Source organism: Lonchura striata, chromosome 4 (genome assembly GCF_050655825.1).
Source record: "Lonchura striata isolate lonStrDom1 chromosome 4, ASM5065582v1, whole genome shotgun sequence".
In the NCBI taxonomy this organism is placed as follows: Eukaryota; Metazoa; Chordata; class Aves; order Passeriformes; family Estrildidae; genus Lonchura; species Lonchura striata.
In genome coordinates, this window is record NC_140706.1 from 47,930,215 (window position 1) to 47,957,535 (window position 27,321).

Sequence of the window (27,321 nt, forward strand, 5' to 3'; positions counted from 1 at the left end):
GAAAACTCCATACAAATAATACTCTTGAATATCTACTATTTCCTAACATAGGAATTGTTAATTTTGGTTGGTCGTTAGACAAAAAACCCCAATGCAGTAATTTGCAATGAATACTGAACTCTAAGCATGACATTATGGTACCTGAATGGTCTTTCCCACAAGTACCCCTTAAAAGCTCATTCACCAACAGCTGTTTTGCTGGGAACTACAAGCCTGAAATACCTTAGGCTATGTGGTAACAGGAATACATTAGCCCTGGTCTTTATTCAAGGCTTTGCACTACATCTGTGGCTTTTTTTTTTTAATTAGTATGGATTTTTTTTAAATAACGTATTACTTTCTACAATCTTAATTTCATATTTTTATACAATAATGGTAACTAGTATATTTATTTTCTGAATTAAGTGTATGCGATTATGAGTTAATGTGGCCTCCAACAGAAACTAGCATTTTAAGTGTAAAAATGAAACAAAAACATTTCTTAAGTAAGAATACGCTGCACGTATTTTAAAAAAATATACCCAAATCACTTTTTAAGATGAAGTCCAGTTACTTTTTAAAAGGATGCACCTGATGAAATTAAATAACTTTTGTTTAGATTCCCAAATGTTCTAGAACAATGGAGATCATCCTCTTACAATAGAGGTTGTGAAGTCTCCTTAGAGACACTCAAAATATAACTGGACATGATCCTGGGCAACTGGCCCTAGCTGACCCTCTTCTGAGCAGGCTGCTTAGACAAGATGAGCTCCAGATGTGACTTCCAGCCTCAATTATGGCAACTTCAACTATTCTGTGATGCTGTGCCTGCTTTAAACAGAAAAATAAAAATCATGATTACAAGAACAGGCAGAAAAGGCCACACAAAACAAACATTCTTCACCTGAGCTGTCATAGAAAATGGTAAAGAACACTTGAAATTACACAAAACTTCCAACAGCTCTCCTGCATGCTGTGTTTATAATATGCTTAAGGTAATCAAAAGTAATTAGCAATAGCTAAAGGAACAAAAGGATGAACTGTGTAACTTTAGTATCTAATTCAATAACCTAATAGTAACACGGGCAAAACCAGATTAATTCTGTTAAGGAAGAAATCTTTTGGAGAGCAATTCTAAGAGGCACTGTTAAACTTGTTATGAAGTGCTCTAAATTGTATTTTAAAAAGTGAATAATGTTTTTTCTCAGATGAGGACCTGAGCTTTTGTTATGCTTCTATTAATTTTCAACAGTTACAACTAGTAGAAGGCATAACAAAGGTAACCTCACAATGATAACAACAATGAAATGAGGTAATGAAAAACAACACTTCAGCTTCATTATCTTACTTTTGGTATTTATAATTACAATCAGCTAGTCAGGTCTCCTCATGCTTATAGGATATTTTCCAGACACATACTCACTTAAGACTTCATTATTATTCACACTCTTAATTCAAAGTGGAACTGCAACTACAGTGAATTTTTTTTAAGCACAATCCAGGAAGTCCAGTTATACAAGTGACAAATAACACTTTAATACAGAATTGAACTCTGGGAATTCAATTCTATCAACAAGAGCAGTTTCAACTCACTCCCTGCAAGAAGCTTTCAAATGCAAGTTTTTCAATTTTGATGACAACTATAGGCATCAAGGTATAATTGCTTATTAAATTATCATTCACCAGAGAAGAGAAATAAACAAACATTATCCCAGAGCTCTTGTAAATTAGGTAAAAACAAAACTGAAAGCCAGGTCTTCATGGCAATCCTTGGTGTGAGCTAACACAAGTGCATTGTAAAATACCTAGCTCATGAGCTGCAGAACGCCAGGGCTCAAGGGTAATATATAAAAAGTCAATAAATACAAAATTCTTGGCTGCTCACAGTACATCCATAGAATGATCCAAACTACATTGCTGATATCAATTAAGCATATGATGCAAAAATCTTCTCATGACTAGCACCAGTAAATCAAATATTACTGGACAAAGTTATGCTCTTATTTAAAAATATCTTGGAAAAACAAAGGCTGAAAGACATTTTAAATAGTAAGAAAGCATTTTATCTTAATACTCTTGTTTAGTACCATCCATACAGAAGTTGCTGTTCACATCCAATTTTGTGATTTGCAAAACAAACAACGCAGACGTGAATTAAGAAGCATTTCTGTAAAATAACTCATCATCTCAATTCAAAGGCATTCATATTGCTGCCATCATCATACAGAAATCCACTGAGGATGTTAAAGTTCCAAAGTGGACATTTGTCATATTATTAATATTTGATAGTCATTATCTTGATTTTCAAGATTGTTATCCTCAGTCTAACAGCATCTTCTCCAGGAATTCCATTTGTTTTCAAACACCATAAGAAAAATTTGGTAAACCAGCATGCAAAATCAAAATGCAAATGTTCTTGGAATAGACACCAGCTTAGCTATAAATCTCATACAGTAACTGCAGGAATAGAACTGTAGGAGGCAAACTCACTGAATCATTTTACTGTGATAGGAAATCAAGACAGAGCTGTAATTTCCTTAAATCTCTCCTATTCCTCTATCCTCATAAAACTAAGTACACAGATTGTGCTGAGCAAGATTCTTGCACAGTCTTACCACAGAAGTTTTTCCCACCGTAGAACTAGTTTTTAAGTTGAGTTCAAGTCATCTATACTAGTATTGTTAAATTATTCTCTGGGCAAACTCGTGCCAAAATATTTCATATAATATTTTAACAGTTAACAGTGTTTACTAACCATTGTTATGCTCTGTATCTAGAAGTAAATTTAGTGACCTCACCAATCCCTGTTTTCTGTGTTTGTGTAAAAACAAGACAAATCTTTGATTTCAGGATAAGGTCACACTGTAAACACCACGGTATGTTTCAAATTAGCATGTTTTACAACTTTTAGGTTCGTGAAAAACACACACGCACACTAATTTATATTTGCAGAATTTGTCAGCTTACCAAGAACTGATGGATGCATGGCAAAAGCACTAGATCTGCCACAGTAAAATAAAGCCCTTCTGCAAAAACATGGTCCAAGAGCGGAAGGTCAGAGGTTTTTGTTCTCCTGATGTGAGGGGCCTCCCTGTTGATTGCCTCTGGTGCTTCCTGGGCAAGTAGTTTGGAGAAAGCTACATTCAGTTCCAAACTTGAGGGTGGATGTTCATGGACTTCTGCTTTTAATTCCTCTGATGCTTCTTCACCAAGCACAGGCACTGCAGCCTTGGCACCTGCCTTCTGTTGTTGAAGTTTCTGCCTTCGAATTTTGTCATCGTTATGTACTCGGACAGGTTCTCCAAGCTTCCTTTCCAACAGTAAAATGTCAGGAGGAATAGCCTGGCAGTGCTCAGGAGAGGCTGTCAAAAATCTTTCAACAGCCAGAGGTATGCTGATCTCACAGAGCCTGGTCCATTGGCTAACCTGTCAAATAAATTTACATAATTAATGTCTCTACAGAAAGAGAAACAAAACCAGGTTAACTTTTGGTTATTCAATCACTTCAAGCAAAGGAATTCCAGCTTTAAATATATTATTTGTTAATCTCAGAAACGCAGATATTTCTGTATTGCTTTTACAACAGCAGAGTTCAGAAGCTAAATCCTATATATAATAGAATGGTTATCCAGTACAGCATATTTTTATTTCTTTATTATTGACATAAAATTAGGGTGCCTCTGTAACTCATAAGAAGCAAAGCTGTGAACTGAGTTGAAGGCACGGTGATCAATGGCAACTATGGAAACAGCAATCATGCCAGGGTGGAATTCTGCCTCCTGAGAGGCATGAGGGAGGCAGGTCTAGATGGATGAGCTGCCAGATGAGTAAACTGCTGTGTGATAAAAGGACTGAGATGTCAACCCAAAAGGTAGTGTTGCTTAACAGTTCACACTCTACCTGAAGGCCAGTTAGGAGTGGAAATCTTTAAGGGTCTATGCTGAGGCCTATCCCATTTCATCATGTTTACCTGGAGGGGGGAGATGGAATACACTCCCATCAAGGATGACATGGAATTGAGAAGAGCAGACAACAAATTCCCAAGAAACTCCAAGGTAGAGCAGCTATTCACATGCGCCCTTACAGACTAGAGAATGAGCTGAGAGAAACTGATGTGAAATTCAGAATATTCCACACCTAGGAGGGACTTATCCCCTGGAATGGCACAGGCTAGGGACTGACCACCTGGCCAGTTAGCCACTCTGCTGAAAAGACACTGGGAAACCTGGTGAGGATAAGCTAAACAAAAGCCACCTTGACAATGAAGGCAAACAAGATATAGTGTTCTTGAAATCAAAATCAGAGAGAAATTAGGTGTTTCTTAGTTTACTTCAAATTTTATAACTCATACTGCTAGACATGAAGCAAAGATCTGACCTGCTTTTTAACATTAAGGTTCTCTTTGTGCTGCTAAAAGCTAGCATCTTCAAAAATAATTATTTTTCATCTTTGTGCCAAAATACAGGTACTTCTCCATAGAGAAAATTGCATTTTCTAAGCAAATTAAGTTTTTTTTCTAAAAGAACTTACTTGACATCAATATTAAGAATCTACTTCAGAGCATTTAATGCTTATTAAAAAACCAATCAATGTATCTAAGAGAGAGACACACTCACTTCAGCACAGGCTTTTAAGCAGGTCTTCTTAAAGCCCAAGAGTTCCAAAACATCCTTTTTAGATGGATCTGCCTCAAATGTTTTCTGTATTATATGTCTTAAGACCACAGAAAGCCCAGCTCTGCAGAATTTGTCATCTTTCACGACAACAGCAGGCAAAGTGCAGCTCTGCACAACCACTGGAAGCTGACATCTGGAGATTAAGTGGACCTCAAGATCACCAGCGAGGCTTTTTGTCACACACTGATCACCCACATCTTCGCCAGTTGGCACTAAAAAAACTTTAAATAATTTGCAGTCACAATAGGATAGCAAAAACAGTGAGATAGATGTATGAAGAGGAAAGATACTATCTCTGTACTGATGAGAAAAAGCCAAATATAAATGTTCTTCAGCGACATTATCTTTCATCTTCTTCCTGAGATGAAGTTCCTGAAATAGAAATCAGAGTACGACATCCATAAAAGAATACAGAATAGAAAAAAGAAAAGAAAAAAAAAAATTAGAGCACTGGTTCTTCCACTATCTGCTACAACTGATTTTAACATAAGACACTACTAAAGACATCCTGCATCAATAATTGGCAGGCCCTTTGTTAAGGGAAAAGAATGCTTTCACATCTACACTGTCTCTTCACATATAAGATCAGGAATAGGAAAATTACCTCTGTAAATTTTTTTTACACTTTAGCGTATTTCTGACACCAACCAAAACCTAAAAAAAATGTTTCATTTTCAATTTTTAAGTGCATAAACATTTTAAAGCAAGTTGGGTTTTTTACATTAAAATCTTCCACAATATTAACCATGCATTATTTAAAAAAAAAACATTTCCTGAGCACATATCTACAACAGTCAGTTCTCTAATACAAACATCTGTCTTTTTGTAACTGCTAAATGGCATTTAGAGTAGGTATTTAGGCCTATTTAGGGAAATAATATTGGTTTTTGTATTAAAAATTAATCCAGAGCTGGGTGAGATAATAACATAAGCAAATAAACATTCATCTCATGATACTACATGAACACCTTAAACACACAACTACTTTAACGCAGTCAAATTCAACAATAGCAAAGCTGAAATTAGTATCTTCTCAGTATATTAAAAACTCACATTAATTTTCCTTACAGTGGGTTGCAAGCTACATTTTTCCTACTACAGTATTCCACGGGAGTTTAACACAAGGCGCTGAAGCAGTAATTTTTCTGCTCCATCGCTCAGCAGGACTGCCCATTACCTGGGATGACAGGTGGCACCGGAAAGCCTCAGACACTGGATGGCACAAGTGACACGGGCACAGCAACAGCGCAGCGAGGAAGAGAAACCCCAACGCTGCTGAGAAACGCCAGAATAGGGTTTTATACACATACATATAAAGCATGAATAGCACTAGAACAGCACTGTCTAGATTAATGAGGTCTTTGACAATTACACGCATGATACAAGTATTTTTTAAAAAAGTTTTAATTTCATACATCTTGATTATTCAATTTATTTTTTTTCCATGTAGACATGCACATCACACTTACTATTTCATATTACCTACCAGAGGGCCAAAACAATTGCCCAAAAGGGGGGAGTGGAAGAATAAAATCAAGTCTACCTGACATTAAGAATACTGATGTCTGTTATAGTGAAACATTTTTAAACCACTAAATGACAAGAAAAGTGTCTCTGCTACGAGTACTGCTGCTTTTCTTTAATTAATACACTGCCACACAAAGAACAGGACAGTACACAATGCCATACCTACTTTACCACAAGATATTTTATTTGGATAAATCTTGACAACATGGAATCTGAGACAGAGCCTATATCCTAAGTACACCTCTGTGGCAGAAATCATCCAGTGAAGGCACAGCCAGAGAGGTAAATCAGGGAGAGTTATTGCTACCGTAGTCATACCCATAGCTTCTAGTATTTAAACTCCTATCCTCAACTACAGTACCTCTTGCAATATTAAAAAGTACTCTTGTATGCATTTTGGTTAATATTTTTGTTCTCCATGTGAACGCAAAGAACTCACAAGTCCATCTTTTGCTCAGCACGCAAACCACTCAGATAAACACATTCACCTGATCACTCAATTTTTTTATTCTAGTTGATGTTCCTGGACTCAATCAGCTATTTTGGTCATTCTCATGCTATGCAAAACTACTAAATATTTTGGTAAACTCTGACAAGGTTTCTATTTCCAAAGTATATTATTCTATAGTTCCCATCTATTAATCACCTGTTGTTAAAATTTATTTTTAAAAACTTCTTACAAGTAATTTTAACAAACTGGGCTTCCATAATGACTGCAACTTGATATACAGGTCATTAGAATATCAACACATTCAGTCTGGATTTATTTGAATTGTTAGTTATTGCAAAAATGTCTATGTTTCTCCACCAAACTGAACAGACTTCTTTCTTAGAGAGCCTTGCAAGGTTAAAGTTTCCCGTGTTCCTGTTACACGTGAAAAAGCAAAAGCACAAAGAGAATTTATAGCTCAGTGTCACACTGGAAGTCTGTCCTAGTGCAAGCCAAAAATTTGGACATTTTTCCTTAAAGGCTTTGTTGTTTGGTTGGCTGTGAGATTTTGGGGGTTTTTAAGGTCAGTCTGCGACAATGAAAATTACAGTCAGGCTAATTGTATTCTCAAATCTCTCAGAGAAGAGAAGCTAAAATAATGTGTCCAGGAGTTCTGTCTATAAGTGACTTTACCTCTGTTTCCTCATTGTTTCCTGTAAGAAGAAAGGCCTTCTTGAATCATCACTTCAACTGAGCTGCATACCCTTATACTGCCACACCCAACCCCTCTCCCATATTTTTGGATAATTCCTCTCAACATTTTGTCTCTAAGCACTGACGTTATAAGGTCACCTCCTATATTTTTTGTTTCGAATACTGGTGCTCTTCCACACTGTTTGGTTCCGCAGAATCTATATTCCTTGTGGACTTATGCACATATTTTCAATTCAAAAACTTAACAGCCTAAATGGTTGCCCATTCTCACTTAAATCTTTTCACAAAACTACTACCTATCCATTAAATGTGTTTATTAATCCCTTGGCAACTTACTGAGAGAAAAGCAGACGTAGACATACACAATCAAATGAAATGTGCAATACAGAACTAACCAAACCTAGTAAGACATTGTACTGTTTGCTCACAGTATTTTTTCCCAGCACTTTTTTCTCTAATTAGACTGTAAATTCTGTGGGAAGAGATGGATTTTTATTCTATTGGCCGTATTTACAGTAGACACTGTTTGAAAGAGAGAAAATGAAAAGCAATGTTCAATGTTACAATTTGCACTGCAACTTAAATGACAAAGATAAATAACATTGCCTACCTTTGGTATAAAAGACACCTACTTTAAAATTATAAATAATATGTAAATGTAAGTTTCACTAGCTGCGCTGTTTTTACCATTTTCTCCTCCCTTTCAACATGCTCTAAACCACAGTTAAATTAGGTCCACTCAGTTGCCCTGTTAACAACGTAATAAAGAAAAACACTGCTTTAAAAACAAGTGTTTCCCATAAAAATTAAAGACAAATAAATACATAAACATCCTCTTCCTTTTGAAAGGAAAAAGATCAAAAAGATCCTATTCATTTGTTGGTTACTACACAGTAAAACGGAACTTCTGTAAAGCAGGCGCCTTAGCATTTGAGAAACGCTTAATATAATGCCACTTAAAAACGCGGCAAACATTTAACTTGGTGCGAAGCATTATTTGTGCTTTAAGGCACGTCACTTGAGAGCCTGGAGCTGTATTTCTATCCAAGACGACCCATTTACTGCACGCGTTCGGGGCCAGCCCTGCTCAGAAGGGGGAAACAGAACAGCTTCGGACCCGAGCTGCAGGCGGGTCTGCGAAGGAAGAGAAAGCTGTGGTCGGTTCTGGAGAGCCAAATGCGGGCGGGACTCGGGGACAGGGCCGGGACACGGGGACAGAGCCGGGACGCGGGGACAGAGCCGGGACGCGGGGACAGAGCCGGGACGCGGGGGACAGAGCCGGGACACGGGGGACAGAGCCGGGACGCTGGGACAGAGCCGGGATGCGGGGGACAGAGCCGGGATGCGGGGACAGAGCCGGGACGCGGGGACAGAGCCGGGACACGGGGACAGAGCCGGGATGCGGGGGTCAGAGCCGGGACACGGGGAACAGAGCCGGGACTCGGGGGACAGAGCCGGGATGCGGGGACAGAGCCGGGACGCAGGGACAGAGCCGGGATAGGGGGGACAGAGCCGGGACACGGGGGACAGAGCCGGGACTCGGGGGACAGAGCCGGGACACGGGGGACAGAGCCGGGACTCGGGGGACAGAGCCGGGACACGGGGAACAGAGCCGGGACACGGGGAACAGAGCCGGGACAAGGGGAACAGAGCCGGGATGCGGGGGACAGAGCCGGGACACGGGGGACAGAGCCGGGACACGGGGACAGAGCCGGGACGCTGGGACACGGGGACAGAGCCGGGACTCGGGGACAGAGCCGGGACTCGGGGGACAGAGCCGGGACTCGGGGGACAGAGCCGGGATGCGGGGGACAGAGCCGGGATACGGGGACAGAGCCGGGACGCAGGGACAGAGCCGGGACTCGGGGGACAGAGCCGGGACACGGGGGACAGAGCCGGGACACGGGGACAGAGCCGGGATAGGGCGGACAGAGCCGGGACACGGGGGACAGAGCCAGGATGCGGGGGACAGAGCCGGGACTCGGGGACAGAGCCAGGATGCGGGGGACAGAGCCGGGACTCGGGGACAGAGCGGGATGCGGGGGACAGAGCCGCGACACGGGGACAGAGCCGGGATTCAGGACGGCAGCACACGCCTGGGCTCCCGCAGCACAGCTCCCTGCAGCCCCGCTCCCTAAAGCTCTGCTCTCAGCTGCTGTCGGTGCAGCGCTGCCAAAGCAGCCCCGGGGCTCCGGCAGCGCCACGTTCCCTCCATCCTGCCCGTTCCCCGCTCCCTGCCCTTACCCGGCCCGGCCGCTTCCGTCCCGGCTCCGCCTCTTCCTGCGCCGCCCGGAACTGCTGCGCGGGGACTGCCGTGCCGCCGGACCTGCCGGGGAGCCTTCCTCCTCCTCCTCCTCCTCCTCCTCCTCCTCCTCCTCCTCCTCGTCTCCGGTGAGACACCAGCGGGCGCGGAGAGGGAACTCGAGAGGATCGGGAAGAGGAAATTTGGAGTGGGAAGGGGGAAGGAAGAGGGAGACTGGGAGAGGGCAGAGAACGACTGGGAGGATGAAGGCAGAGGGGAGTTGAGAGAGGGAAGAGGGGGTTTGGCAACAGGAAGAGGGAATTTTGGGGTTGGGAGGGGAAGAGGGATTTAGGAGGAGGCAAAGGGGGGTTGGGAACGGGCAGGAGGAGGGAGATGGCGAGAGAGCAGAGGGGTCTGGGGAGGAGAAAAAGAATTTAGGAGAGGGGAGGAAGAGCAGGTTTGGTAGCGGCAAGAGGCATTTGGGAGGAGAAAAATGGGGTTGGCAGAGGACAGTGGGGGCGAGCATGGATGGGAGAAATAGGATGTTGGCAGGAGGGAGGAAGGGGGAGCCCTTAGGCACACCCGGCCGCTCTTCCCCTCGGGCCCAGGTGAGCTTTGGGTGCCCTGTGGGGCAATAATGGTTGTAGGAGGATGGCATTTTATTCTTTTAAGCATTCTAAAGTGTTGCTCTCAGATGAGAGGCCTTCCCTTCGTTGGTAAAAAGAAATCCCAGGGAGAAATTTGCAGCGAGTAGATTGCGGAGGGTCACGTCGTGGCTTTGGCGTAACTGCTTCAGAAATTCATTTTTGACTAAAGCTTGCTTCTCTCTCTGAGACATGATACCCAGGAATTTGTACACTTGATAAGTTTCAGTGTGGATGTTGAATAATGCAAAGATGAAAAGATAGAGAGGTGTACTCAATTGGCCAGTGTTTTAAGCCAATGAGCACTGGCATGTTGAAACATCCTCGGGTCCATTTTCTGCAGAATATTGAAGCTCAGTGGTAGCAGGGCTTAGCAAATCTCAGTTGTGCAGGTGCAATTATCACAAAATATCCTGAGTTGAAAGGCACTCACAAGAATCATACCATTTATCAGGAAAGGGATTTACAAGGAAACATCACCACTGCTGCATGGAAGAAGTTTGTTAGTGACAGCAGACACAGATAAGGGTCAAACAGTTGATGTCTTCTTTGTCACAGACTTGACCTGTAAGGTCTCACAGGGCCTTTTGCCACAAGGCAGAGCATAAGGAGAGGAGGAACTACAAGTTGTGGAAGAGGATTGAAGCAGATTGTCCCTGATAAGTCCATAGGCCCACGTAGACTTCATTAAAGGGTGCCAGCAACTGGCAGCATCTACACAAAGCTGCTTTCTGTCATCTTTTAAAGGCCACGAGACTGGGGGAGATCCCAAAGACAGGAGAAAGGCAAATCTTATCTTCATAAAGGGCAAGAAAGACAAAGAAGAGAACTACAGACTGGTCAGCCTCATTCCTTCCTCCTGTGAAAGGATCGTGGAGGAAGCCATTTGTGGCAAAAGAAGGTAGAAACTGGGAAGAGCCAGATCTACCAAGGATAAATCATGCCTGATCAATTGGCATGTCCTCTGTGACTAAATAGCTAGATCTGGAGATGGAGGGTGTGTTGGATACCATCTGCTCCGGGCTTAGGGGGATATAATGGAAGCTTGAATTTTCTTGAGGGTATTATTGGAAAGATATAGAGCCAGTCTTCATAGTCACATGCATAGTGGGAGAATGAGAGACAGCACAACTTAAAACCTCCAATTCAAAGCAAGGAAATGAAGGCAGTGAGGCACTGGGACAAGTTGGCCAGAAGGATTTTTGCATTCGTGTCTTTGGAGATTTTCAGGATCCAGCTGGAAGAGCCCTGAGCAAACTGGTCTGAATTCAGTGTCAACTTTGAACAGGAGGTTGCACAGGGTGACATTGTGGGGTCCCTTCCACAAGGAATGATTCTGTAATCCTGAAAGAATTCACTGTTTTTGTGGAGAAAACAGAAAATATAGGGCATTAATGTAATTTTTAAAATATTGGATAAGCTGTTTGTGGTGATATTGATTGGAATACTAATTTAAAAGAACATTATAAAATATGTTGTAGAATAGAATGTAAAATTAAGGATGCCAGTACTAGTAACTCCATAGCAGGAGATCTTATAAGTGTCTCAAAAGATTCTTTGAAGACAATGACAAGAAAATTAGAACGGATTAATACAATTGTTCTCATTAATACAGTTATCCAGACTACTGAAGTGCGTGAGTTTTGAAATGTCCCTTGTGGAAAGTAACTGAGAAATTATCCTGTCATAAATCAAGTGCTGATTAAGATAGTTAAGCAGCTGAAAATAGAAGTTAATTTTTTCCTCCTTTTAAGATTTTCCTAGATCTACTTTCTTCAGAATCATCAGATCTGAAAGTGACCTGGAAGAGGCATTATTGGTAAATAAGGAAAATCTGCCACTGTCGCTGTTAATAGATGTAGTCAGGAAGAGGGTAAATTCTGAGGAATAGAAGGATCCAAAGTGACAGGGAAAAGTGAATTGTTTTTACAGTGGTAAATGAAAAATAGTGCAGTGAGTGTGTTGGAAGGAATTATATAAGCTGTTCGTTCATGTGACTTTTTTAAGGTAACTGCTACAGATCTTGAAGGTCGCTGAAAAGGATATGTGAGTGAAAGGCCTTTTAATCATAAGTGGCAGTAAAAAATAAAAATATTGATGAGTTTATAAAAGGATGGCATAATAGCAGAAGACTTTAATAGCATTGCAATATAAATAGAAGATGTGTACTTTCTTTGAAAAACATCTTTAGTAGTATACGTGCCTCAGAAAATAATAACAGGAGTTCAGAAACAGATGGTTGAAAGTATGACTGTATCTGAAAATGTAATGGAAGTAGATCCATTTAGCTGCAAGTCATGATGAATAAGATAATACATGGGCAGGTGTGCAAAACAGTAGATGGCAAATGAATGAAAAAAAAAAAATAAGAGGGCTCCTACACCCTATATATCTAATAAGTCTTAAATTGGAAGACTGCATGTTCTGTAGAGTGCGCAGTTAAGGTTGATTGTATTTGGCAGAAGACAATGGTATACTCAAGAAATGAAAGCATCCAAAACTTCATATATGTTTTAAAGATAACAATTCACTGATTAACATGTATGTTTCCCCATGGATTTAGATTGTTGCCGTTGAGCAAGAAATTACACAGATTCACCAGAAGGCTGGTTTGCACAACAGCCTTTAATACGAGAAACTCTCCTCTTTTATAGACAGCTTCAACACATTCCACCTGATTGGCTAACTAACAAAAACGTCTTTCTCACAAACAGTCCTTGAGAAGAACAGAAAAACAGAGTAGGAAAACACCACCGCAGGTTGTTTATAAAAGTCACCATAGTTTCTTTACAACTCCCTAAACGTCTCAAAAGTTCACTGTGAGAAAACAAATCTTGTTTTCTCGCTCTCTGACCAGGCTGTCACATCTGCCTTTAGATCACTTAGAATAGTCCACCTTGGGAGGTAACAGAGATCTAGGTTGAGAAAGGTGCTTTTAGGGTTAGACTGATGGGTGAACGCTGGGTTGCAAGAAGATGTGCTTGCTTGGTGCAAAACTTGTTCTGCTCAGGGTTCAAAAGTTTTAACACAGCCCTCTGATCTCACAGTTGCATTATCAATCTAATGCAGAAAAGACAGTGTCATACTCACTCTTTTCTAAACAGCATTTGAATTATTTCCTGTACAAAGATTCCACTTCAAGAGGCAAGTCAAGGAAGTCTGTTTTGCAGAATAGCCTATGGCATCATCACTGAAACGCTCTGCTGTCCTTGTCTCAAGGCTGTCACTTTGCTGTATGCTGACTTGACAGCCATACAGGAGCAGTTTGTGCATGAAAGCATGAATGAATGAAATTGGATGTTAGGTTTACAAGTGTCAAACCACTGGTTGATACTTAGAAATTGTTTGATCTGCAAACATCTGTAAAGGGCCACTACCAAAAGCAATAATTTGCCTTTTGGACCATGACAGATATTGTTAGTAGCCTTTTGACAGCAGTGTTGCTATGGTCCCATAAGGAGAGCATAATTATCAATTTGCTTTTTTCAGATTACACTATTTTTAAGACAGTTATTGATGTGTTCATCTTTCCATTGAAGATGGATCTCCTTCTCTAACTCACTAATAGATTTTTTTAATTTGAAAATACATGCCTAAACTGAGCATACTTGAACTGTTTACTAAGCCCAGTTTCCTCTCTTCTCTTGAGAAATTTCCTGTGATTCGTTAGTTGTAGGCATAGTAGCCTGGGACATTATAATTGTCATCAAGAACAGAAAGAATTGCTGCAATTACCTAGCAAATAAAAGAATAAGTGTGGAGAACCCTTTGGAAAACTGGGGCTTAACAGTCCCTTTCAATATATGTTTTTAAAAAGCTAGAGCTAGAAACAAAATCTGGGAGGTGTTACCTTCAGAGAGATGAAAATTTAATTATGTTTACATTTATTCTCAAAATATTAGAGAATGGCTGTGAATGGCTGTTGAGGCTGCCTCTTTCTCATGTACACAAGTATATATTCCTAGTAGAATTCCTCTTTTGTTGAGAGAAGAACTTGAAGGATGTTGTTTTTAACAGGGAGTTCTACAAAATTTCTGAAATTAGTGTGTCAATTCTGCGGTTTTCATTCAACAGAGGATTTAGCAGAGTCCTAGTTTAAGAGTGTGTGGTGCTGAGACTTGGAAGGCATGTTCACTGAACAAAGAAATGTGGGACATAATCTACCCACAGATCTCAAGAGCAGCCTGAACACATATCAGAGGTAGATGGATAAAGGAAAGAGGGTATGTGCTTTCTGTGCTCTGTGAATTCACTTTTTGCAATCATCAGAGAGAGACAGAATTGCTGGGACGGGGCTTGCGCTGCAGTCTGTGCTTGATCAGTGAGACAGCCGAGTAGCTGGTGTGTAGCACTTCCTGGCAGAAGTTCTGTGGCCACCAGAAAATGATTTGTCAAGTGGCAAAGATTAAGGAAGAGAGAAGGGGCTCTTGAAGAGGTTTCTTAACTCTCTGCTGGGTCCATTGATAAAATCCCTATGAAGTTCTGTATGTTGAACCCCTTGATGATCTCAGTCAAGTGATTCTCTGGTGTCTCGTGAAAGCTCAGCATGAGATAAAGGTTCCTGGGGACTGGTAGGCAGGTGTTGAGGGAGCAGCCTGCCAGTGCTGGTGTTTTGGCCAGAGAGGTAAAAGTTCACTGCCATGAATATCAAAAGGAATTCATCAGAAAAAACCTTAGAAGCTTCAGCTGAAAAAGCTGTCCAGACAGTGCTTTTGATGAAAGAACTGATAAAAGGCTTTTCAAGAATGTCTTCTAGGTTATTGTAGGTAAAAACTCAAACCTACAAACATCCCGATGTATTTTAAATTAGACTTAAATGGGACTATTAAAAATAACATTTCTCATACATTTTTAGAAAAGATCAGGAAACTTCCCATGTTATTTCTTAAATTATTAATTATCGTTTACTAATTTAAGTTAGGTATCTATCTTTGTAGGAACAATTTCTGGTGTAAATGCTGTTCCTTAGAGTTTTTTAAATAAATTAACACAGTGCTCCAAGTGCAGGAATGCTATGAGGTAAACAGTTTTTTAAAGCTGTTGTAACTTTTTCCTCAGTTTATTCCATTTCCATGGACATTGTGGCATCTCGCAGCTCTGGATAGTCATTATCTGACATTACACTTAGACTGTCACATGAGTGTGTGGATAGGTCACAATCTGAGTTACAAATTTTTTCAGTGTTTCAGCTACATTTAAAAATGTATTTTTCAGCTATTTTTTATATATATATAACAACCCACTAGCTGTTTATATCTTATATGCTACAATGAGCTGGTTTTTTTAGAAGTTTCAAAAGTTAATTTTTCTACAGGTGAGATTTTTCCTAGTTGCTCTTAAATGATAACAATGTAGAAATCACTGTATGTGCAAAAAGTGTTGAGGAGAAGGGTAGTAATTGCTTTTCTTGAAGTTAATATTTGTTTTGCATACTTTTCAATATTTTTATATATGAAATATCAAGAGTATGAAATTTTTTCATTTATGTAAGATGAGTTTAATTTCTGAATATCATATATGCCAAAGAATGAATTTGACATTCAAGATGTCCAGTCATATTCTAAGTTCTGCAGCACTGAAGCTCACAGTCATCGTCTAATGATAATTAATTCAGATATAATCCTTGCTGTGGTTTAATATAATTTCATTTTAAAAAGAAAAGAAATTTTCTATTTGCCACATGTTGTTTGAATTATGCTCCATGTGAATAAAGTTGTAATTGTTTTTCTTTTTTCTTTTAACTTACTTTGAAGACACAACTATGGCTGCTACAGTGAACTTGGAGCTGGATCCCATTTTTCTGAAAGCCCTGGGCTTTTTGCACTCAAAGAGTAAGGACTCTGCTGAAAAACTGAAAGCACTTCTTGACGAGTCGTTGGCCAGAGGAACTGACTCGAGCTATCGTCCCTCTCAGAAGGTACTGGTGTTAGGGAGCACGGCTGCTTTTTGTGTGCCTTAATAAAGCTCCTGCCATTCCTGGTTCCTCTTTTGCAGCTGAAAGGTTAAAAGAGAATCAGAAGTTGAGGAAAAAGTAATTATGGAGTGTTCATATTCATCATATTCATCATTCCCCTTTTCCATACAACATAATCCATTCAATTAATGGAAGTTAATGTGAAGAAAATCTCTTTACCTTGTTGATCCACCAAGACTTAAAAGAGATATTCAGCATTATATCAGACATGTTGTGTAAGGTGCCCCCAAACTTATATATTTCTGCAGTTACATTTCAGAGCTAAAAGTTCTTTAAAATATAGATTACCTTTGCCACAGAGAAATAATGAACAAAATAAGCTGTTTACCAATAAAGCTGTATCTCTTTCCTTGAAATTCTGTTGATGAAATCATATGAGAAAAACACCAAATGGTTCAAAACAGAAATTATTTGCAGGCTGAAACCATTGCTGTCCAATGGACAAACATTACTTTTCATCTACTGAAAATCACTGAACACCTGCTGGAGAGAGTATTTGACTCTGAAATGAGCGTATGGAAATAACCAAGCAGGGACATCCTTGTGCTGCTGTGCATTGCCATATGGATAATGAGGTCTTGTTCTCCCCTAGGATGCCTGCATGTCAGCCTGCTGTGTTCTAATGATGGTCTGTATGCTGATACATTTGCAATATTTCATTTCTACGTGCCTCCAAATAACTGAAAGGCACTAGTACCGCTCAGCATACATCATACTTTACTGTGTGGTCTAACTCCTTTCTGTTCATCCTGGTAACTCCCTGAAACCTAACACAGGTCTCAAAACTCTCAAGTGCCCTTTATCTCAGAGCTCAAAGAAGTGTGTGGTTTAAAGATGAAGCAGGGAGCCAAATAACACTGCAAAGAGGTTTGGGAAGCCAGTTCTAATAACAGCTTGGCTGGAAGTCACCTGCCCTCAGGTGAAACTGAGGCTCAGGCTAGAGGAAGAAATCTTTTGTTCTCTTTTCAGTATATATCTAATATCAGCAGGACTGCAAAGGTCAGAAATGAAAAAAAGTTACAAGCATTCCTTTCCTTGCATTTGCAGGCTGCGGGGTGAATTTGTGGCTGACCATGAAATCCAAGAAGAGAGTAGGGAGCACAGGATTACCACAGTCAAGTCAAGGAACTTTGGAGGGCTGAAGCTTAGACCTTAGGACCTGTCCCAGTATACAGCAGGGAATTGCTCCCATCTTACCAGCTGAGAGGGGTACCTTGATTGTGCCCATCAGTGTGACTGGTCACTCATTTACAGGATCTCCTGATTATTACCCATTTGCTGACATTATCGTGTCATTAGTGATCACCATTGATTTCTGCTGAAATCTAAATTTATTAATCCAATAGACAAATGTGGACTGAGATTAAGAGGAGGTCAATATTTGTCTCCATGAAGGAATTAATTATTCATGTCTGGTTATATCAGTTGTCAGCTTGTGTTTTTAGCTCATATTGAATTTTGTCCTTAGAACTATCTGAAAATTCATATTCACTGCCTCTTTGAATTCTAAAAGCAGAATTTCATTTTTAATTAATGTTCCAAAGAGGATCTGTCTTTGCAAAAGGAGTATCTTTTCCTCAGAAAGAGAGTGGTAGGGGAAGATTTTATTAATTCTCTGCAATGTAAATGCTAATTTGTTGATGTTATATGAAAATATTTTAAGAAATGGGTTTTTTTTTTAGAACGTGTATATGTAGATAATCAGGGCTGTATGGCATATTGTTTGCCTGTCCTTTTATCTCACTAATTGCAAATTAGGTAGAAAGTCAATAGCAGAATTTGGCTTCAATTTTTGTTTCTGTTTCTAGGAAGTAGAGCAACCAAAAGTATCTGTCACCAAACCCATTAAGCAAGAGCCTAAAGCTTCATCTAGTTTGCCTTCTGGCAACAACAATGGCAAGCCCACTGCATCAGAAAAGGTGAAAAAAGAAACAGAAAAGAGATCTGCAGATAAAGTAAGTTATTTTTGTTCTGTAGTGAAATAACTTGGTTAATTATCCCAAAGGTGTTTTAGCCAAAATCTCCCCCTTTCAACTCATCTTATCTTCAACTCATCTAGCCTCTGAGCTACATTAGCCAGTCATGTTGCCATTTAGGCAATCTTATAAATGTCTTTTTGTAATTATTCTGTGATTTTTTTCCCTGCTCATTGTGGGGAGGCTGGACTTAAAGGGTGCCTTCCAAACCATTCTGTGTTTTAAATCCTATGAGATAATCTCATGTGATCTCATAAAAGATTACTAAAATGTAGCAAGTTGAAATATGATATTCCCAAAGCTTTTCCAAGGATTTTGAGGTGAAGTGCAAAAAGAGCCTTGAGCTTCTAGTTCATAAATATTTTTAAGAAAATACATAATTAAAGAAGCACATTGTGTGTACACTGGGTAAAGCATACCTTCTTATACTGCTCATATAATAGTTCCATTTTAACTCATTTTAATAACCTGTTAGCTTGTTGTATTTTCACGTTCTGTGTGTGTGTGTTTAATAGACAAAAGGGGATCCTGCTGAAGGAGCTGATGCACCAAAGAAGCCCAGGGTAGAGAAGCAAGAGGCTCGTTCCTCTCCTATTACAGTTCAGACAAGCAAGGATTTATCCATGCCTGATTTATCTAGCTTTGAGGAAACCAGTGCTGATGACTTTGCCATGGAAATGGGATTAGCCTGTGTTGTTTGCAGGTAAGTCAATGTTGCTTCTTTCCAGCTACGTGTAGTTACTTTTTTTTAAATTGTGTACCACTTAGTTAATGCTTTTCAAAGTTTTTATTCCAGAAATCACTTAATCACTTAATATCCAAAATTGATAATACATTTAATGCTCCTTCATGAATAAGAATGGTTTCTTGAAAATGGAAATGTTAGAGACTGAACCAGTTTTTCTTCTGCAGGAAAGGATGAGTGAAAAATAAAAGTAGATAAGATGCAAAACCTATAATAACAAATGCATTTTTCAATTACTGGAAAACAAAATATTAATATCTAGCAATAAACATTTTTTTAAAAATCAGTTCTTATTTGAAAGCACTTTCAGGTGGTATTACTGTGAGATCTGTATGTGTTGCTCTTCTTTTTCTAATCATTTGACATTAGTTTACACATAGCCATGTTTTATCAGCAAATATACCTTGCAGTGAAGACAGGTTGTTTTTAGGTTCCAGTAAGGTCTCTAAAACTGGACTTATTAACATGGTACTAGCAGTCCATTTAGTGTTAACAGATGTACAAAATACTTTTGAATAACTATCCTAGGATCAAATCACTCACATCAGGATTTTGTTTCAGAGATCATTTATATCCTTGCTAGGCCCCAGTGCTGCCAAAGGGAACAGTTTGGCTCTCCCAATTGTACCTCCTTCCCTGGACTGTTTAGGGGGGATGTATTGTCAGTACAGTTTGTGATCAACTGGATCAGCTCTCCACGTGGGTTTTTCAGTAGGTTTAGGTTTCAGTCAGCTCAGTAAGAGTAAATTCTTATGCTAGCACATGTATGGATGCAGGAGTGTAGAGCCAGGACAGAGAAGAGGGACAGGCCTTCTGGCAGCAGTATGTGTTTTAGCTCAGCTTGAGTCAGTTGGGAAACAGTGTCCTATAATATTATTCTATCATCATTTCCATGCTCGTTCCTGTTGTGAAGATAGGGAAGTGTTGTCAGTGCACAGAGGATAAGTTTCTGTAGTTACAGATGATTATACTGGTGACCAGCTGGGGACTGATGGGATTTCATGTTATTCTCATGTGTTAGCTCAATATTTAGTTTTTTATTATAGACATTGAAAAGGGAAGAAGTATATAAATATCTGAACTTCACCTTTTTTCCTGCAAATTCCATTTTTCCTGTCTCCTAAAAGAGGCAAAGCCCCTTTTAGTGGTATGTTAAAATGCTACTAAAAATAGTAAGGTATTACCTTGTTTGGTAGGAGGGAATAATGAAGTTTTGTTTATACAGTCTTGACCTGCTGTGGATGATTAATTCTGTGTCTTCCCTAGCAAAGCAAAATACTTGCAGGCATTATGAGAAATGCCTCCAAAGTAAAGAAACAGAAGAAAGAAAATGCAACTCCTGTGCCCAGTGTAGCCAAGACTTTGAAAGGCACAGGCCAGATACATGGTTCCATTAGCTGTTCTACAATCCATGTTTATTTAACATGGCTGAAGGCTTTGCTTCTATCCATTCATGGTCACCAACTCGAGTGTTCTTGCAGAAGATGTCTAACTAAAATATCTCTAATGCCAGACAGGGGGAGAAGCACTGCTGGGGAAGGAGCAACTCATTAGAGAGTGGCAGCAGTCACCCCAACACTATGGATTATTTCCATTTTACATGGAACCTGCTGAAACTTATGTCACATGGTTGTCTGTCTCCAGCTCACACTGGGCAGGATGTTTTTCAGAGGACTTGTGCTTTAAAGTTCTGAATCCAGCACATTGGTCAGACAGTATTCCTCTATTTATTGCACCCTTTTTGGGGTAATATCTTGAGCCAAAATAATAACATGTCTGCACATTTTGAAAATGACATCTTTTAATAACTAATTATTCAAAAAGTTGTGAATGTAAACATGTCAAATCGCAGAGTAGGTGGAGTTCATAGCAAAAGAGTTTATATTTATATTGCTTAAGAAGACAAGCTAGCAAGAACCCAGCTTTGGGTTCACAAGTGCAAAAAAGTGCTTTTGAATATTAACTATTCCTTTTTATAGACTTAAAAACTAAGGCAGAGGCATGAAATGTTTCTTCAAGATTTGCCAAGTGTAAAATGTATTTTCATAGTGATTAGGCTTAATTATTGTTGATGCCTGTCGTGTTTTTCTTCTTGTTCTTTTATATTAAGTTAGTTATTCTTTTTTACTAAGTTAGGCATAAGGAGAGAGGGACTATTAAAATAACTTCATCCTCTCCAGTACTTGTAGTCTGGGAAAAACAGGACAACTTACCAGTTATGGAGACTCCTCACTGGCTCCTCAGTTGTACAAGGAGGAAATACTACATGAAGTTTGTCGATGATAGCGAAGTTTTCCTCACAAAAGAAATTTTTTTAAAGACTGGTTTGGAAATAACAACCTGATTTTCTATGAATAATTGTTTGATTGGTTTATTTTTGAAGGTAAAAAATCATTAGGTTTGTTTGTTAGTTGTCTTAGAATTTTAAAATAAGAATTCATCAGTTTTTTAATCAGTTGGGGATTGTTTTTTGTCATTTTAAAATGAGGTGAGTCTCCCTTCTTGAGACTATCTGTTCTGATCCAGTTTACTTAGGAATAAAAAACAAAACAAAATATCTTTTAAATATCCTGAATGTCAAGTAATGGACCTTAGAATTTCAGAAAGGTTTCCCTTTCTCTTTTTTAGTAGCCTGTTTAAAAGAGAAATCTTTCTTAGAAAATGTTCCAGTACTTATGTGGACAATACCTTCAGACTTTGTTTTTCTGTTATATAAAGAAATAAGGGATTACCTTTCCCCATGTATCTACAAATAGAGTTTCCATGGTTACCTGGGTACCTGCTCCTTGGGGATATGAGCAAAAGCAGCTTAGCAATTAAATAGCTTGATTTGTCATCTGAAAGAAGGAATCGTTAGGAAAATGGTATTTGGGTAATTCACAGGCAGACTCCCAGCCATGTATATATCACTAATGTGTCATTTATACAGCGTGATTACTTTCAGCAAGGCCCACGCAAAATGAAGCCCTCATCACCAGCTTGCATGTTTGCTTCAAGGCAGGACTGCACAATTAATCCTTTCTATTCCATCTCACCATGATTCTGGTATTATCTCAATTTCCACGTGTCTGTTTATGGGGTAGAGACCAAAGGGATGGCTAATAAAACATCTTCAAAGTAGCATAGAGCTTGGGTGATGATGCTTTTAAATCCTGCAGCAGAAAGCACTCCTACAAGCTTGTCATTGAGAAATTATTTGTTCTTGAACTGTACTGCTTTGCATCTCACAGCAAAATTACCCAAATGGAGACTTTCCCTCATGTGCTATTTAATGAGGAAGTCATAATTGGCATGCTGTGATGTATCCATAAAATGCCCAGGTGAACTAAAGCGGGAAAGACTTACATCTCTAATGTAAAAATCAAACAGGGAAATCAAGACTGTCATATACGCATATTTAATAGAATTAGGAAGTCTTCAAATATCTTGAAAGAAATTACCTTTAAAAAATACCACATTTCTAAAATGTTAGTTAGGAAGAACTGATACAGGGAGAAAAGGAATACACTCAATTAGCCACAGGTAGAAAATATATGTGAAAGAAAAAATATTTTTATTTTTTATCTTAAGCCTTGCAAAATTTTCAACAATTGGATAATCCTCTAAGTGCTTTCTCCCATAATCTGTTCTTAACTATTTGCTCTGCAGGCAAATGACAGTTACTTTTGTGAATCAGCTAGTGGAGTGTCAGGAGTGCCATAATCTCTACCACCAGGATTGCCATAAACCTCAGGTGACAGACAAGGAAGTGAATGATCCTCGACTTGTCTGGTATTGTGCCCGCTGTACCAGGCAGATGAAGAGAATGGTAGGAGTCAGTTTTTTGTCTCATGTGAGCACTATTTGAATACAGCAGGCTATTTCTACTGTTTGAGAATATTTCCTGGGTTAGATAAGTCTTAGGAAGCACATTGGAGAACTATTTTTCTCAGCAGTGCTTCCCTTGCTGCAGCTGTGGTTTTTAATGTAGCATCTCAAAGAGTATTCTGCAATGCACCTCTTAAATAAAGCTTTTTAAAAATCACAAGGTGAATGAAGAAGAGTGAAATAGGATTGTTTTCTGCTTGGCAAGCAGAAGTTAAAACCTTTTTTTTTTTTTAATTTCAGGTGATACTCAGCTTTTAGTAATAGCCCTGCAGTTTAAGTTTTGTTATCAGCTTTGGATATGAATGGTTCTCTTCCTGTAGGACAAGACTGCCAATTTCAGTCTGATGTGTTGAATGCTCTCAGGGTCAAAATTAAGCTGAGGGTAGCACGTTTCAGTTTCAAAAAAAAAAAAAAATTAAAAAGCGCCTTTATTTTTATTTATCTGCATGACTGGACAATATCCTACCAGATTCCCACTCATCTTGTTATGAAAAAGAAATATAAGAGTTTGGATGCATGCAACAGTAGTGACTTTAGTTCTGATGTTTTAAAATCACACCCAGAATACAGAAAAATACAGTAGAAAATGTGTTTTGAAACTGTTTTGCGATAACTAGCAAGTGTTATCTGTTGAAATTGGCTCCACTAAGAAACAAGGAAAGAAGGCAAAGTAAGATCCTGGCCTAGGATGTACCATCATTGACTGAAATACATGATTATTCTGATGATCATCATGCCTTTGAACTCAGAGGAGTGTTTGCTGGAGGTCAGTTCCTGCACAGAGTAGCCAGTTTTGCCATTGAGCAGTTACTTTCAGTATGGCCTTTCCTTTTTTTGTTTTGGCATGAATTCTGCCGTTTTGCCTGCTACTTCTTACCAGGCTCTTGCAGTCTACATCCCAGTACTGCTGGACTGTGTCCTTGTCTTCTGCAAGTTCACCTGCCTTTGCCTTATTCCTGTAAAGGCCCAGTGCTTTCCTGCTCTCCAAGCATCAACACTGCCACTGTCTCCACACTGAAATAGCAAGTTCTGTTCAGGATGCTTTTTGGCTGGACCCTGTCTCCAGTACCATACCCAGCACATCTCCACATACCCTGTTGCCTCATTTCTCAGGGGCCATTAAACCTGAAATTGTAAAGGCTAGATTGCAATCTTAAAATGCTCATGCCTTTTGTTAACAGTCAAAACAGTCCATGTTATGTGGCCTGTAACTTATTGAGGGTGTTTTTTTCCTACCATTTACACAGGCTCAGAAGACACAAAAACCACCTCAAAAACCAGCTCCTGCAGTGGTTTCAGTTGCACCAGCTTTGAAGGATCCATTGGTCAAGAAACCAGAAATCAAGTTAAAACCTGAGACCCCACCAGCTTTTCTGGCATTCAAGAGAACAGAAGTCAAGGTAATGTAGTTTAAATTTACCAGAGGAAGAGTTTGTTTCACTGCAAAGATAATAGGGTTTTTTTCAATTACACCAATCTTTTCACATTAGAACCATAATTGAAAATAGTCTCTTACACTGTGTGGACTGAGTAGTAGCAGAGCATAGTGGGTTTGTATGAACACTGAAAGAATAGGAGGAAAAAAGCCTCACTTCATGTGTGGATGCCCCATCTCTGGAAGTGTTCAAGGCCAAGCTGGGTGGGGCTCTGAGCAGACTGGTCAAGTGGAAGGCATCCCTGCCTATGGCTGGGGGATTGGAACTAGAATGATTTTGAAAGTCCTTTCCACAATGTGAATAATTCTATGATTCTATGAATTGTATAAAATACATTATTTGCTCTCTCTAGTCAAGCAATATATGTGTATTTTGACACTTGGAAGGCTTTTTCTCATGGCAACAGTGGTCCTGACAGTGCTGGGTTTACACTTGAATTTGATGATCTTGAAGGTCTTTTCTAGTCTAGATGGTTCTGTGATTCCATTGTAGGGAAAGTGTTGCTGACTCTGTGAGATTTAATTTAGGAGCTTCTTAAATATAATCTGATCTAGGAGGTGGCATTTCTGCCCATGGTAGTAAGGTTGGAACAAGATGATCTTTAAGGTCCTTTCCTGCCCAAACCATTCTGTGATTCTCTTCTTTAATTCTGTGTTGCCTCATGTTTCTGTTTTTCCAAGTTAAAATATTGAGTAAAGGTCAATTTGGTCAAAGGCGGTAAACCAGAAGCAGTGTAATAAATAACAGAGTAGTCTAATAAAGCATGACCTTTTCTTAGGAAAATATAGTTTTATCTGAAAATGAAAGCATTTATTCATGTGCTCAAAGTTATATTTGCCATTGCTTTACCTGGATGCAAACCATCATGAATACTAGGATGGGTATTGCTCTGGCACTTAGACTTGTGAATTACTTTGTTCACCCCAGCAGAATTATTTATGTGCCTAAACGTGTTGTAAGAGCTGGGGCCTGATTTCTCCATCAAATTTACTGTTTAGAAGTTGTCTGGGTATAGTATAAAAGGAGTGTTACTTTAATAGAGAGGTTTAGTCTTTGCTTTGACTCTGCCATTTGGTCTAACTCTGATTTAAATCAACAAATCATCTTCACCTGAAGCCTGGGAATAGTAGGGTTTAAGGTGTGGGAACTCAGTGTGGATAACACAGTGCTTCACAGGCAAAGGGAACTCATGTTTGCAGAAAGTTTGTCTTTTGCAGTACCTGAATGGGAAAAGACTATAAGATAGTATTTTTTATTAATTCTGTCTGTGGAACAAGTTGCTCAGAATCAAGAAGAAAGGAAACAGTTTAGATCCTGCTACTTCAACAGTTTCTGTCTGATTCTTGTCTGAGCATCTGTCAGCTTGTTGAAAAGTGACACCTGGTAACAACAGTAAACAAATAAAAAAGAAGACCACCACCTTTTTTATAGTTCACAAATTTGGGTTTTTATTATTTATGGAGAGATCACAGTGCTGTACAGTAGCTACTAAGTGTACAGAAGAAAGGGGAGAAAGGATACTCTGTTCTTTGTGCCTGAGAGATTAAAAGTTGGCTGCACCTGGCATCCTTTCCTGTTCTTGTTAGTACTTTTCAACTGTGGTGACCAGTGATTAAATATTGGCCACTCGCTGGGTGTTCCTGGGAAAAGAACTGAATCAGAGGCTCAGTGTACTCCTGCTGCAATGTGTTACACAAATAGAAGCTGCTATAATAAGAATGCTTATTTTTTTTAGACCTCGGCAGCAGTTTCGGGGAACTCTGCCAGTACAAGCGTTTCCTCTTCAGCAACGAGCGGCCTTACAGGATGGGCTGCTTTTGCAGCCAAAACCTCCTCTGCCAACCCTTCAACTGCCAAACTGGGATCGACAGCACAGAATGCCAGCGGGAAACCCGCAGCTTCCTCAAACAACCAGAAACCCGTGGGTTTGTCAGGGCTGGCGACTTCCAAGACAGGACTGGGGACCAAAGCAGCTTCTGCCAACAACAGCGCAAACCCCGTTCAGCTGAAGCCCCCGCCGCCGCTGACCCTGGGGAAGACGACGCTGAGCCGCTCGGTGAGCAGCGACAACGTGAGCAAGGTGGGGCTGCCCAGCCCCGGCACCGCTGCGCCCAGCGCCGGCGGCCCGGCCGGCGGCGGCAACGGCGGCGGCTCCGCGGGCGGCAGCGCGGCCGGCGCCGCCAAAGCCGCGGCTGACAGCGGCGCCCAGCCGGCCCCTCCGAAGGGCCCGACCTCGCAGGAGTCCCAGCTCAATGCCATGAAAAGGCTACAGATGGTCAAGAAGAAGGCTGCTCAAAAGAAGCTCAAGAAATAGTCTGGCTGCTTGCTGATGTTGTTGGTTGTGTGCAGTGAAACAGCAGCGTAGGTTTTACTTAAAGGAAATCATCCCAGGTACTGGACTGAAAGAGGTTAAATCAGGGAAGCCCAAACCTTATGTTATACAGAAGGTCAAACTTATAATAATCCTCATAGTCCTTCTGCCTTTCCAAATCTGTGAATTGAATATGTTAGAAGAATTCATTATTACATGCTCCTGGTTTTGTAGCTCAAAACACTGAAACTTGAAATTGTAGATGTTGGGTATTTTTTACCCCCACATTTATGTAGATACTTAATAAATTGAACTTACTGAAACCATCATTCTTAAAAATTAAATAAGTATTAATAATAAAAGTATTATTAATCTGGGAAGCCATTGCCATTCTTCTTTCGCCCCATAGTCCAACATTTAGAATGCTTCAGATGTTCAACATCGTGCAGTTTATTACCTCGAATTATAAAGCTTGTTAGAGGAAAAAATCCTTTAATTAAAAAATTTAACTGTTCAATAACAGTGTATTTAAGCTGAAATTTTTTGTTTGGCAGTTTGCTAAATTGGCTTGTTTTGGTTTTATACAGTGAGAAACTTCAACTAAAAAGGGCAGAAGAGAGTCAAAACTGTCTTCAAGTTTTCTTAAAATGTAGAGAATCATCCTGTATTTGAGAAGTATCAGATACTTGAGCTCTCCAATGTTACCCCTGAGCTGTTCTTCATGGTTTGTGCTCCCTCTCTTCATCCCAGCTGCTCCAGGTTGTTTTTAGCTTAGAATTGGCTCAAGGTGGGCACTGGAA

The 27,321-nt window shown here is 39.8% G+C and overlaps 2 protein-coding genes across 13 annotated transcripts in view; one reads left to right on the top strand and one right to left on the bottom strand.

Moving 5' to 3' along the window:
• GSTCD (glutathione S-transferase C-terminal domain containing) overlaps positions 1-9,610 on the bottom strand; it is a 49,772-nt gene extending 40,162 nt beyond the window's left edge. For 2 of the 11 annotated variants that reach the window (XR_014954862.1, XM_085578131.1), the window contains exons 1-3: positions 9,571-9,610; positions 4,596-5,027; positions 2,947-3,405 (exon numbers count right to left, since the gene is read on the bottom strand). Coding sequence is in view for 9 of the 11 variants with exons in the window: in XM_085578131.1 (XP_085434257.1) it covers positions 2,947-3,405; positions 4,596-5,006 (870 nt within the window). In the remaining 2 variants the exon portion in view is untranslated. Of the gene's footprint in view, positions 1-2,946; positions 3,406-4,595; positions 5,028-5,832 lie in introns of all 11 variants that reach the window. The other 9 variants (XR_014954860.1, XM_021531472.3, XM_085578130.1 and 6 more) reach the window with 8 other exon arrangements.
• Positions 9,586-26,901, top strand: INTS12 (integrator complex subunit 12). 2 transcript variants are annotated; one of them, XM_021531464.3, is made up of 7 exons: positions 9,586-9,717; positions 15,966-16,129; positions 17,995-18,141; positions 18,678-18,865; positions 22,556-22,715; positions 24,022-24,174; positions 25,946-26,901. In XM_021531464.3, exons 2-7 carry the CDS (start codon positions 15,974-15,976, stop codon positions 26,522-26,524), a joined length of 1,383 nt encoding a protein of 460 aa, XP_021387139.3. In that variant the 5' UTR covers positions 9,586-9,717; positions 15,966-15,973; the 3' UTR covers positions 26,525-26,901. The 2 variants fall into 2 exon arrangements, with proteins under 2 accessions (XP_021387139.3, XP_021387138.3); XM_021531463.3 differs by lacking the exon at positions 9,586-9,717 and adding an exon at positions 9,724-10,176.
• The last annotated feature ends 420 nt before the right edge of the window (positions 26,902-27,321 follow it).

Coding starts and splice junctions, on each gene's coding strand:
- INTS12 (XM_021531464.3), top strand. CDS start 15,974: ATGGCTGCTACAGTGAACTTGGAGCTGGATCCCATTTTTCTGAAAGCC. Junction 22,716..24,021: donor CCAGGCAGATGAAGAGAATG/GTAGGAGTCAGT, acceptor CCATTTACACAG/GCTCAGAAGACACAAAAACC. Junction 24,175..25,945: donor TCAAGAGAACAGAAGTCAAG/GTAATGTAGTTT, acceptor TATTTTTTTTAG/ACCTCGGCAGCAGTTTCGGG.